This window comes from Centropristis striata, chromosome 2 (assembly GCF_030273125.1).
Source record: "Centropristis striata isolate RG_2023a ecotype Rhode Island chromosome 2, C.striata_1.0, whole genome shotgun sequence".
Classification (NCBI taxonomy): domain Eukaryota; kingdom Metazoa; phylum Chordata; class Actinopteri; order Perciformes; family Serranidae; genus Centropristis; species Centropristis striata.
In genome coordinates this window covers 19054211-19068596 of record NC_081518.1, presented here as the reverse complement: position 1 = coordinate 19068596, position 14386 = coordinate 19054211, and the positions used below count along the sequence as shown (strand labels likewise).

The 14386-nt window shown below is 38.1% G+C and overlaps 1 protein-coding gene across 2 annotated transcripts in view; it reads left to right on the top strand.

Annotated features, from left to right (window-relative positions):
• Positions 1–8159: 8159 nt before the first annotated feature.
• Positions 8160–14386, top strand: part of galnt2 (UDP-N-acetyl-alpha-D-galactosamine:polypeptide N-acetylgalactosaminyltransferase 2) — a 115826-nt gene continuing 109599 nt past the window's right edge. The window contains exon 1 of one of the 2 annotated variants that reach the window (XM_059357291.1): positions 8160–9039. In XM_059357291.1, coding sequence (XP_059213274.1) covers positions 8944–9039 — 96 coding nt within the window. In that variant the 5' untranslated portion in view covers positions 8160–8943. The remainder of the gene's footprint in view (positions 9040–14386) is intronic. The other variant, XM_059357300.1, reaches the window with a different exon arrangement.

Here is a 14386-nt window from a genome sequence, read left to right as displayed (position 1 = left end):
CAAAGAAATTACAAATAAAAACAAAACAGTAAACACAAAAGATTGCATTACAAATGCTAAATGCACAAAGCTATATTAGAAAAATCTCTGCAAAAAAAAGTAAAATCATGTTAATACACTTCAAGGTGTTTTTTTTAACCTTTGCTAAAAAAGGGTTGATGCATTAAATGTGACATGGAAACTTGTGAAAAAGCCAAAACTTAAGAGTTCAGCTGACAGCAGGGCTCCATGCTGCACCGTTTTTACGTCAAAATAAGACAGAAAAATGACCAAAAAAGACACAAAATGACTAAAAAAAGACAAAAAAAAGACTAGAAAAAGGACATAAAAATGACCAAAAATGACACAAAATTACTAAAAAAAGACACAAAATGACAAAAAAAAAAGACTAGAAAAAGGACATAAAAATGACCAAAAAAGACACAAAATGACTGGAAAAAAGACAACATGACAAAAAAAAGACACAAAATGACCAAAAAAGACACAACAACAGACACAAAATGACCAAAAAAGACACAAAATGACCAAAAAAGACACAGAAGACACAAAATGACAAAAAACAGACAAAATGACAAAAATGAGACAAAATGACAAAAAAGAGACAAAATGACAAAAAAAAAAGACACAAAATAACGAAACACAACAACAGACACAAAATGACCAAAAAAGACATGAAAAGGATTCAAAAATAGACTCCAAGACTCCATAGAGTTCAGCGAGACATAGTGTAGGATCAGACGGGATCAGCTGGTCAGTGGACATTAGAGAGGACAGAGGGACAGTGCAGGTCTGTGGTCCAGCTCCACTCTGACCCACCACAGTGTTGTTGGTGTTGTGGAGTATTTCTAGTAGAGAGGCAGGCAAGAAACAGATAAGAAGACTGTGAAAATAATGCAATCATAGCTTTGTGACTGTAAAGTAAACAGAGAAAATGATCAATTGGAGTTAAAGAATCTCAGAGACTTTGGGGCATTTAGATTATAAAAGATGTTCTGAAGTAGTGTGTAGGAGTTGGTAAACAGGTTTTAACATAGTGTTGCTGGTGTTAAAAGCCCCCATTTACTTCAGTTGAAGAATTTCAGTTTTGGATTTTTCATTCATCCTGGCATGCAAAGAAAAGTTTTCTTCAAGAGTTCAAGATGATAGTGTGAGAATTTGAAAAACAATGATCTTTTTGCAGGTGATGTATTCCTTTAACTCTATGGAGTTTTGGCCTATTTTGTCCTTTTTTCAATCCTTTTCATCCTGCCTGTATACACCACTTAAAAATGTTTAAATGCCATTTTGTTTTTGTTTTTTTCAGCACAACCTCACCTATATGACCTAATTATGATAGATTTTTTATTCTGACTTACTGGATCAACATTTGGAACCGAAAAGAAACAAAGAAAAACCAACATAAATGTGATCTTGTGATTGTGTGTGATCCTGTCATCAACTCTGGTTTTTATTCTAGTTAGACTCTAGTCTAATTTTATTTGTGTCTTGTGTGTTTAGCGGAGCAATTTTGGTCATTTTGTGTCTTTGTAAGTCATTTTGTGTGTTTTGTAGTGTTTTTTTTAGTTATTAAATTTATTTTTGGGTCATTTTGTGTCTTTTTTTAGTCATGTGTCTTTTTTGGTCATTTTGTGTCTTTTGTAGTGTCTTTTTTAGCTATTAAATTCCTTTTTGGGTCATTTAGTGTCTTTTTTTAGTCATGTTGTGTCTTTTTGGGTCTTCTTTTCGTCTGACTAGTCTGACTGATCACTGCTGTTATTGTTTCCATTATCACACCTCATTTGATTTCAAGAAAAACATTTCCGTGGGTGTTCTGTGCAGCAGGTCAGTAAGTTTTTGGATTTACTCAACGTGCTTTATTTGCAAAACAAAAATCAACTCAAAGGATATTTATCGAATGAGCTCTCCTTTTTACTGATTAAGATAGGCTCTATAAACCTGTAGTCTCTGTGTAGAAACACTGTCTCCCTGGCAGCTGGTTGCTTTATGGTAAAATAATGTGAAGTGACAGTTTTATTTAACTTTCATTGATCAACCGAGCTGTTGGTACGACGGCTGACAGGAAGTGACAGCTCGGGGTCTCAGGCTGCTAATTGATTGTTGAAAACTGACATTATTTGAAAAAATGAATGCAAAGCAGTGAAAAGCCTGGATGGTAAATAATCCACACAGATTGACATCACACTGTACCTGAATAATGAGCTGCAGCTTTGATGTACTGAAGATAGTGGAAATAGAAGTCCACATGTTTATCTGGCAGCTCGATGCCACTACAGTAACAATAGTGTAGTAATATAGAAAGGAATAAATTGGTCTCTGCCTGCATGTACAATCTGTACTTTCTCCTATTAATCATTTTGTTTTTGATCCTACTAGCTGACAACTCCTTTTACAGGTGACAATGTTTCACATCAAGGTTTATGTAAATACTTGGAATGAGAATTTTAAAGAACAAGAGAATCAAAGCAAAGGTCACAAAAATAGAAGACTGTGTATGAAAGCTGGTTTCTTTAAAGAGTCTTTCTGCTGCAGTAAAAGCTTCCCTAATGAGGCATTTAGTCAACAGTTGAGACAGGAAATGGCTCCAACACCTCCCAGCTCTCCTGCAGACGCTCTCACAGATGTTCTGACTCATCTTTCTCCTGTTGGTTCCTTAACCACCAAAGTGCCGGAGCACGACTTCTTCATGATGTCACCATGTAAAAAAACATTCAGCAGCATGGAGCCCTGCTGTCAGCTGAACTCTAAAGTTTTGGTTTTTCCACAAGTTTCCATGTCCAATTTAATGCATCAACCCTTTTTTAGCAAAGGTTAAAAAAAAAACACCTTGAAGTGATTTAACATGATTTAACTTTTTTTTTAAATTATTATTATGTTTTTGGTGTGTTTTGAGTGTGTCTGTATGTGTTAACTTCCATCAAAAGTTCTGGCTTGTAACTCTGTGCTAGTTTTGTTTGATGATGATAGACCAAGTACAACCAGAAATAAAGTCAAATATATTTAGTCTAAAAATATAGAACTAGCAGGTATCCTCATTTTACCTCTTTTATGTAATATTTTCAACCTTTGTTCACATTTGCAACTTTTAAAAAAAAGTCCGTCCTTTGACCTTTTTGATATAAAATATCATCACGTCATCATTTTATCCTATTAAGCATTTAGGTGACATTTTGTTATAATTAGTGTATGAATTCGTGGCTAAAATCATATTTTGTGAGGTGACCTTTGACCACCAAGAGCAAATCAGTTCAACCTTGAGTCCAAGTGGATGTTTATGCTAAATTTGAAGAAATGTCCTAGAGGCGTTCCTGAGATATTTGCGTCCACGATGAATGGATTGACAGACGGACTTTCGGAATTTACGGAATTCTCCACAGAGCATGATTGTGTTTTGAAAGCAAAAATAAACATAATTTTTTAAATCAGACTTTAGTTTTTTGGGGGGCTAAAATGTTAATCCAGTAAGTCAAAATGAATAAATAATTATCAGGTCATATAGGTGAGGTTGTGCTGAAAAAGCTGATACCAAGACTGCATGGTAAACGGTTTTTAAGTGGAAAAATGATTTAAATTTGTATTTAAAAAACTGAGAAAATAGCTCAAAACTCCAAAGGGTTAAATGCAAAATGTAGAGCTTTCCAATTATTTTTCCCCCAAAAGGGAGACTTTCCTCATTAGGTGTAGAAGGGCTCGTCTTGGATAAAGCCTGATCCCTGCAGCCATTGATGCTCGAAACAAAAGAGCGATGAATGTTTATTTGCCATGTGATGTTTCTATGTCATGTGCTGTGTGATGTTAATGTTGAGCACCAGAGTCACTATGGAATTTTATTCCACACAATGTATTTAAAAAAATAGGAGGCTTAAGATTTCTAATGAGCTGCAACTTCACAGTTTCTAAATTGCCACTGAAACTCTCTTCTCCACACAAGGAATTACTTTGGAACAATGGTCAAATTACTATTAAAAACAAAAGTGTATATAAAGAGGGCTGGATTGAGAGGGACATAATCTTTGTGAAAGACTTGTTTGACGATAAGGGAAGTCTTTATAGCAACGGAATCTTCCTAGAAGCTAAGGCCTTTCCAGTCAAATACAGAGAGTTTGTTTCTATTGTAAAGGCCATCCCCACTGGTATGATAGAGTTAATAAAATGTCACATAAATTATCAAAAATGTTACTGTTCAAATACCTTCTCTAAAAATTGATGTAATGGATAAAAAAATGCACAAAAAAGCATATCAGAACAATTTTACAGAGACAAAATAAGATTTCCCCCCAGAGGAAAGTTCTTTTTGGAATCACAATTGAACGGAATAAATTGGTGTAGACTAGAGCATGGTTGTGTCCCTTCCAATTCTGTTTCTCAAATAAAATCAGAGAGGTTCATTTTAAAATTTTGCATAATTTTTACCCATGTAATAAATCAATTTCCAGGTTTGCTGATATAAGTGAAATGTGCACTTTCTATGGAGATGAACCAGAGAAACCTTTACATTTATTTTATACTTGCCCATTGTCATCTATACACTGCAAAAAAAGAAAAGTTGGGTGAATTCAAAATTCAAGGCAAAATTCAAGGCAACAAACTTTGATAAAATTTTAAGTTGGACAATTAAACTAAATATTTTAAGTTTTGTTTTTGAGTTTGCTCAACTCTGAATTTCTCTGGCACGATTGTAACGCCACTATGAATGTCAGCTTATGTTGCGACCACAATTTTGAGTTAGCATTGATACGCTAATGGCTACTCTTGTAGCTGCAACAAGCAGCGTCGCTACCATCAGTTAGCCGCTAGCATCAGTTAGCCGCTAGCTTTGGCTAATGACCAAATTTCACAACAAAGAAATAAGAGTTAGCAGCTAACTATTGTCCCTTGTTTTGAACCCAAACTTAAAGATATAAGTAACAACAACTCACAAACTTGTTTTTGAGCAGACAACTGGCTTCCTTTGTTGTGCTAACTTACATTATTGCCCCTAAATGTCAGTAATTTATATTTCCAAGTTTTACCGAATTAAATCACTGTTTTAGGCCAAAAAATACAAGTTGGCTTTTTTGCAGTGTATTTTGGAGGGATATGGAAAACTTCATACTTGATAAGGCTGGACAGACCATCATTTTTTAACGTAAAGATATTATCTCAAAATTTGAATCTAATGACAAAACAGCATGCTTTATAACTAACTAACTTTATAATTTATGCTTCTGATGGGAAAGTTCCACATCCACAGGGTGAAGTTTTCCAAATCCCTCCCTAACTTTAACGTTTTCACAAGAGAATTAAAATGTCATATCGAAACTTTAGAGTTGATGTCAAATAAAAAATGTGAACGTACTCTCAAAAAAAAAAAAGATGTAAATGTTGTTGAGCGTCTGTGTTATCTGTTGAATGTACAGTGATGTGAAAATGAATTTCCCTTTGATTTGATTTGATTTATTTGGCACAGTTTTAAAAGAAAGAACATAGCATAATAACTACAACAATAACACAATTTATATATTCCATATACATATTGAAATAAAATAAAGACATGCCAGGAAAACCCAAAAAACCCTCATGGGGCTTGAATAGTGGGATTCCCTAATATAACATAAAATAAAAAGAACAAGGAACATAGTTACTGAAGTACAAAAGTATCAGCATCATTGCCCTTGAGGACAATGAATTGAATCTAATCTAATCTTAATTTTTAAAATGGTTTAAAATTTCAATTATAATACAGCATTCCTTTGAGGGTCATAACTGATCATAATTATAATAATAATTGTGTAATACTGTATACTATGAAACTGACATTTACTGAGACAGAAACCATTGCAACCCTTCTAAAACATTAACTGTTGTGTATGTAGTGTTGTTGCCTATGTGCCTGTGGTGGAATGTAACTAAGTACATTTACTCAAGTCCTGTACTTAAGTACAATTCTAAGGTATTAGTACTTCACTTGAGAATTTCCATCTTATGTAACTTGATACTTCTACTCCTACATTTTAAAGACAATTATTGTACTTTTTACTTGAGATTTAAGATGAAAAACATGATTAATTTTTTCATGAATTAAACCAAATCAATAATAATAATCCAATATTATATTTGGAATATATATAATAATGTGAGTGGGTTCATTCTGCATAACAAATACTTTAACTATTGATACTTTAAGCACATTTTGACGCTGATACTTTTGTACTTCAGTAAGTTTTGAATGCAGGACTTTTACTTGTAGTGGAGTCATTTCACAGTGTGGTGTTACTGCAGTAAAGGATCTGAATACTTCTCCCCCCACTGCTGTGCACATGTAGAAAGGTTAACTGACTAGTTGTCAGCAGTTCTTCCAGTGAGGCAGGTTTTAAAACAGATAATGTTGAACTAGCTGTTATTTTAGTGGCGGGGCCTGTATTTCATTCTGTAAGACTTGTGACTAATGAATGAATGAAATGTGGCACCCCTCTCAGACATGTGATCACTCTGCTCAACTGAATCAGTCTTCCTTTGTTTATGCTTCAGATTTATAAAAATGATAATATATGATAAATCGACATCTCTTATGAAAATGCAAAACAAGCATGTTAATCCTTAGAAGTCTAAGCATTCACATTACTTAACCCTTTGGAGTTTGGGGCTATTTTGTCGGTTTTCGACTCCTTTTCATTCTGCCTGTATAAACCACTTAAAAATCTTTACCATGACGTGTTGGTATCATTGTTTTCAAGACAACCTCACCTATATGACCTAGTTATTTTTTTCATTTTGACTTACTGGATCAACATTTTGAACGCAAAAAAATGACAACAAACACACATATAACATGAAAAACAAACCAAATTACAAAAAACACATACAAACATACTCAAAACACACCGAAAATATATTAAAAATACAAAAAACACACAAAATTGACAAAAAAAAACACAAAAAAAAATTACAAAAAAACCTGAAAAACAGTGAACACTAAAGATTACATTACAAATGCCAAATGCACAAAGCTAAATTAGAAAAAGCCAAAACTTTAGAGTTCAGCTGACAGCAGGGCTCCGTGCTGCTGAACGTTTTTACGTCATGACGTCATGAAGAAGTCGTGCTCCGGCGCTTTTGTGGACTCCAGAGGGTTAAATGTATTTAGAGTAACTTTACAGGCACTGCATGGACGTGAAGAAGGACAACCAGCTCACAGCCAAGAGACGGACTTGTTGTCTCTCCTCTATTTCTGGAAGGCTTCTTCAAAGCCAAACTGATCTCTTCAGGGGAAATTTGAGACCCTCATAACAGTTATTTAGACATCCGAGGCAAAGGGCAAAAGATAAAAAGCTCTTTTACCTCCGTGCTCTGCACAACATCTGTTTCTGTGCTTCTCTCTCTTCACTTCAGTTTGACTTCCATCCATCCATGTTCTAACACTACTGTAGGTAACATAAACACACTCTTCAGACCACCGTAGCCAGAGCAGCAGTGAATAAATGTGTGTTTGTGTAATACTACTGGGACGCTCTTTGGAGGCACACAGCACAAAGTGTATATTGATAGTATTTTTAAAGTTGGACTGCAGGGCATTTTGCTCGACAGTCAAAAATCACATTTTGTCCCCATTAAAATGAAAAATGTCAGAGGCAGACTGAAGCAGGCTGAACATGAAGAGACTCTCAGATTAGCTGAGATCTTCTCACAGACAGTTTGATATGAGCCAAGACACTTTTCAAAACTTTCACTGAAATGTTCAACACCTTCTAGACATTTTGTCTCATTTATAGGGTTAACTCTGACATGCTGAGAACATGAGCAACAGGTCTGGGCTGACAGTACGGTGCATGGTTGGGATAGTTTGGTCCACTTTGGTTTTTGGAAGGAAAGGAGGATAAGATGAAGGGGAAGGGATGGAAGGATAGAACAGAGAAAGAGTGGAAGAAATAAAGGGAGGAAGGATGGTAGAATAAGAAAAAATGAAAGGAAGGCAGAGGTGAAAGGAAGGAAGGAAGGCGGGAAGGAAGGAAAGAAAGGAGGAATGAAGGAAGGGAGGACGGAAGGAGAAACAAACGGAAGAAGGAAGGATAGGAGAGAGGAAAGACGGAGGGAAGGGAGGAAAGAAGGAAGAAAAGGAGGGAAGCAAGGAGAAAGGAGAAAAGAAGGAAAGGAAGGAAGGAAGAAAGGAAGGATAGGAGAGAGGAAGGACAGAGGGAAGGAAGGAAGGAAGGAAGGACAGAAGGATAAGACAGAGGAAGATTGGAAGAAAGAAAGGGAGGGAGGATGAAAAAATGAAAGGAAGGCAGGGGAAGAAAGGAAGGAAGGAAAGAAGGAAGGAAGGAGAAACAAACAGAGGAAGGAAGGATAGAAGAGAGGAAGGACGGAGGGAAGGGAGGAAAGAAGAGCAATGCAAGGAGAAAGCAGTAAGTGTGCTGAGTGTTGGTCTCTGAGTGTGTCTCCTGTTGTCAGACCGGGTCAGAACCAGAGATAAGAGCACTCTTATGTTATTTAACCCGGGTTAAAGTGTCTCTGGCGCCCCCAGCGTCTCCTCGGAGTCCCTGCAGCTGTTCGGCACACAGTGACAGCATGATGATCGCAGATCCTTTCTTTCTGCTCACGGAGCCACATTACTGAAATTTTACAACAATCATTTCCCCCAGGGACTGTCCCCACCCCCTCCCTCCGCTCGGCTTTAGCACGGACCCGCACGGCACGGCTCGACTCTGTGCCAGCCCGGCCCTCCTCCAGGGCTGCCTGAGCCGGCGTTTGATTGGATTAGAGTCGGCTAGCCTTTGCCCTCTAACCCCTCTGATGTTGGCTGGCTGCTTCCTGCTCCCTCCGCTCCCCCTGACCGACTGACGGAGCCTGCCGAAGCCGCTCGGCGAAGCGCCCTGCACGGACACAGCCGAGCTGGACGAGCCGCTACAGCCCGAGCAGAGAGAGAGCAGAGCACACACGGCAGGCGGAGGAAGAAACGAGGCAGCCATGCGGAGGAAATCGAGGATATTGTTGTGTTTTGCGGTGCTGTGGGTGCTGGGGATAGCCTACTACTTCTACTCGGGAACAGCGTTGAGTCGAAAGGTAGGATTTCCGTTCCTCGACTGCTTTTTTCTGCCTCTCTCTCTCGGTGTCCGTGTGGAGCTTTTCTCCCGGACAAAGCGAAGATGGAGCGGCGTGATTTGGCGCTGTTGTCTCTTTTCTTGTCGGCTGCTTTCTGCGGCTGCACCGATGCTGTGGGGAGTGTGATAAAGGGCCTGCTAGTATCAGTGGGCAGCATTGATTTGGTGGAGATGAGGGTGGAGAAGGGTAGCAGGGCTGGCCGGGCGGCGGGCACACACCTCCCGCTGTGCCGGTGATTGCTTACCGTGGGAGTGGGAGCGGAGCACGTCCACGCCGGGCTCCAGCAACCTGTCAGCCGCTCTAACGTGGCGGCAGCGGGTAATGTGAGAGCAGAATAAAGTGATTGTATGATGGTAGTGATAGTGATTGTTATGAATATGAGGCTGCTGGCCTGGTGGCAGGGCCGGGGGGGCCGGGGGGGGGGGGCAGCCTATAGAGCACGTCAGCACAAGCTGCTGCTGCTGAGATCAGGAAGTGACTTAAATCACTGATCACCATGCTGGAGGGTGTGATTTAAAAAGGCTTTAAACCTCTCAAGTCCACGAGATTTTGGTTCAAATTTGTCAACTTCCTATGCATTAATTTCTGTCTCTGTTTAGCATCTTTCAGTCTGTCCTTACATCACATGCATGGCTCCTTTTTCTCCACACAAACTTGGCTATCAGTCAGATTTTTCATTTTATTTTAATTAACAAAGTATAAAGCTGCCAGAAACCCAAAATACAAACAAAAGACACAAGTGTCTATGGAAATGTGCCATTTTAACCATTTATACACACAAAAACAGCAGGAAAAGTAATAAATAATAAAACTACAAAACAGTCTATTTGCATGTAAAGTACAAACAGTAATAGTTTTCATTTTAGAAAGAAAATGGTATGGAAAATGAAAATGGTCGAGAAACATAAATGGCACACTGTGAAAGCTCCTATGATTGCACTTTCAACTGGCTTGCTCAGCTTGTCTACATATCATATTCAATAAATAGATGGACTCCAGAGGGTTGAACATGACTTCATGTCTTCTGTGGGAACAACATAGGTCCAGTGTAAGCTGCCTGCTGAGAGCCCAGCTGAAATTTTTATTTGATATTCCCTCAATTGCCAGATTTGTTGCTACATCACGTTTAAATTAAAGAACTGTTATGATGAGGTTTACCTATCCAGCTTTATGTAGGTTCTTCTGGCTGCTGGGAATCCTTAAAAGCTCATTTTAATGTGGTATTTTCAAGGTGGATTGGATTTTGACTAATGTGCTTCAAACTGCTTTAATGTAGATGATCTATCATGATGCATGTACTTACAAAGAGGTGTAAGACTTTGAAACATGAAACTTTGTCCTGTTTTAATGTGTCGTCCTTGTAGAATGCTGTCAAACATATTTTCAGCTGATTATAGCACAATCATTTAATGTGATGAAGCAGTATACTGTTCTGTATAGAAGTATGTTATCTTGCACAGCTGAAATGAGCTTGATTGACCTGGGGAGCAGTGTCAAAGCTTTTTTTGTTTCTGATATATGTTGTATTCCATTCATAAAAATAAGTCTGGACGATATTACTATAGTACTGAATGTATTGCAGGACTAATGTCTTAGACTTAGTTTTTCATTACGTGTTTTTTTTTCTGCTGAAACAACATTATGTCATTACTCTGGCAGCTGAGGTTACCTTTTTCCTGTGTGGCTTGTCGTAGCTTTTCTGACACTTCTTCAACTAGCAGGCTTTATAGCAGCACTACAGGACCCTGTACAGCTCTCTCTCTCTCTGTGTGTGTGTGTGTGTGTGTGTGTGTGTGTGTGTGTGTGTGTAGGCATGGATTCCTCTCATAATGTACCAGGCCTGTACATGCACTAGTATGTCATGCGTTAAATGTAAGTTAAATATCCTCCAGGTGTGGAAGACACATCCTACTGTACACATGTCTATATTCCGTGTGTGTGCGTATTAGGTGTGTTTTTTGTGTTGGGACAATATCCGGCATGTACTAAAGTGTGTGTGTGTGTGTGTACTTATACTTCCTACGAACTGAGGACCAGAACATGTTTTTAACCGACAGAGTAAGGACATATTTGGGAAGTAAGGACATTTCAGCCGGTCCTCACTTCGTCAAAGGCCTGTAAGCCCTTAGCGTTAAGTTAGGTTAAGTGAAGGTTTGTGTTGAGGCATTTAGAATTTAGAAATTATAGTTAAGGTTAAATAAAGGGATGTTATTGTATGTCAATGAAGGGTCCTCACGAAGATAGAAGTACAGGAATGTGTGTGTGTGTGTTTTGTAAATGTAGGATAGTGTATCCTGCTGTGTGTATGTATGAAGTGCTCAGTGTGGGTGGTTGGGTGCCTCTATTACCCCTGTGTGTGTGTGTGTGTGTGTGTGTGTATTTGTACTTTTTACGAACTGAGGACCAGAACACATTTTTAACCGATAGAGTGAGGACATTTTTGGGAAGGAAGGACATTTCAGCCGGTCCTCACTTTGTCAAAGGCCTGTAAGCACTATATAGAAGATAGAAGTACAGGAATGTGTGTGTGTGTGTGTGTCTGTGTGTGTGTGTGTGTGTGTTTTGTAAATGTAGGACAGTGTATCCTGCTGCATGTATGAAGTGCTCAGTGTGTGTGTGTGTGTGTTTGTGTTCCACCTGTCTCTTGTCTTGCCCTATCTGTCTCTCTGTGTTTGCTTTGCTCCAGTCAACCAGAGCAACCCTTTTACTTTTCCATTAGGCTGATAGCTGTGTGTGTGTGTGTGTGTGTGTGTGTGTGTGTGTGTGTGTGTGTGTGTGTGTGTGTGTGTGTGTGTGTGTGTGTGTGTGTGTGTGTGTGTGTGTGTGTGTGTGTGTGTGTGTGTGTGTGTGTGTGTGTGTGTGTGTGTGTGTGTGTTAGGGTTAAAATGACACTCCATGATAAGCAACTTTCAGTGGAGTTGGATTGCAGGCAGCATTAATAATCTGGATCCTGGAGGAGCGGCTACACCTGGCTGCTGTCTTTACACAGGAGGAGATTTAATCTGTTTAAACAAAGGTGGAGCATCACAGGTTAAGTGTTGCTTTCCATTTCAGCTCCCTTCCCTTTCCAGAGTCGAGGTATTGAATAATTTCTAACTGCTGTCATGAAACAAACTTTTTCAACTGTAGGTTAGTGAATTTTTCAAAAGCACTCTAGGTTCACACAAAGGCTTTAGATAATGGACTAAATGTTCTGAAAAAACATTCAAATTTCAGAATTTGTTGTTTGTTGAGTCAACTAATGATCATTTGCTCAGCCAAGAAGGTTTAGATTGTCTGTCTGTCAGCACTGCAGGATTATAGGAACACCGCAGGCCTTTAAGAACCCAATAAATGTGGAGTGGATGTGAATCACAGGGCAGGTACAAAAAAAAATCACTTTTGTTAACATTAAAGATGGGGCAATGTGCTACATTCATATAGTGTTGAAATAATTAGAAAAAATCATTTTCCCGATCATATATTATTGCTAACCTGATGTTTCTTTTGCTCTTCATTGTCTCACAGATACTGTAAATGTTTTTAGAAGCCATTTTGTTTCCACATTCATGAATAAGGACTTCCCAAGTCATGAAATGGGATCTGAGGAGCACGTGGAAGCATCATGGGCCTTAGTGAGCTTTGTGCTCCCCTAGTGCCATTCTAGTTTCCAGTATTCACTTTAATCTACACATTATTTTTTTATATTAATAAGTGTATAAATGTTTCTAAAAATTCTCATTATGAGTGCACAGGGTCCAATATGATGTCTTCAAATTGCTAGTTTTGTCTGAAAGACTGTCCAATCATAATAGAAACATAGAAAAAAGCCCAGGAGTATTTCCTAATACTTTGACAGGCAGGAAGGAGTGAAACACCATAGCTATGACATCATAAACACGTTGTTACTATGGTAACTGTAGCTGCTAGAGGGGGATACACTCTAGTCTTAAGAACGTTTGAAGTATTTCATTATACTAAGCTTAATAGGCTAATTATTTCTGTATAGTGCTCTTGTCATCAAATCCTAATAATGTGGTGAAAAGCTCCTCTGTGGTTCTCTTCACTACCTTTACACCTTTCATCTTTTTCCTCCTCTTCTGAATTAAATTACCTAACAATGCCGAAAGGTTGCCAAATATGGATAAATTCACCTTCTTGAGTTCCATTCAAAGTGTAATTTACTAGTTCATATGTTCATTCATTCATTAGGCAGAACAATGTTAGTGCCCTTACAGTGATCCCAGTACAGTATGTCTTCATTTGATACCATCATGTAAATGGAGGCTTCAGTTGTATTAATGCCACCACTCCTCCCCTCAAACTGATTCTTATACAAATGGGTGGTTGACGTGACGCTCAATTTTTGTGTTCCCAGTGACAAATATTACTAAAATTTGATAACATTTCATTAAAATTAATGTTTTAATATGCAGTTCATTCTTCTACATCTAATCCATCTGCAAACAATGAGTATCGTTCTTCAACTATGCAAATATTCTGTTTTGAACATGACATTTGTCCACCGGTGCAACTGTACTAGGTAGCATTACTTATCTTAAAACAACTGTAATTTAATGAAAAATTCATCTAAATACATTAAAATACTTGAATACATGTCATACGAGTGTTTACTTAATGAATCTAGAGGATATAACTGTTAAGGTCCCTATGTAGAGTTATTATGACACATTACATTTTGTCCGCAAAACTGGTGTCCTCCTGGAGCAACGCCATTATGTAGATATAAAACAGGCATTAATGTGACCACCCCATTACTGAGAGGGGTCCTTCCAGAATCAGGAAGGACAGAAGACATCTCTGGAGCAGGTGGACTGCACACAAGATCAGTTCTGTCTCAAATATTTTCATAATATTACTATTTCCGTGCAGTGTTGGAACTGGTCATCTTAAGGTAGTCCTTTGGTACAACGCAGTTTAAGTATTGATCTGAATATTTTTATCAATTTACATTGATTGATAATTGAAAATAATGTAAACCTTAACACTGTTACTCAGGATGAAGAATGTCTCTCATATAGCTAGGCCGCAAACTAGCATTGATTTCGAAAATGTTCACTGGTGAAACGCACTGTCCTATAGTACAACATGAAGTCAGTTTCACTTATTTTTTTCCTTTACTCCTATCATAATGAAAATTAACATAGTGAAAGCAAACATGTAAACAAACATTTTTTGTATTACAAGTTTTATTGAAAAATTAGTTTAAATATGCAAAAGAGATATAATCCGAGTCTAAAAAATGAATGGAGGTTAATGGACGGCCGCATTTGGATGGCCCGTCCTACCTGGCTGACGGGAGCTTCTC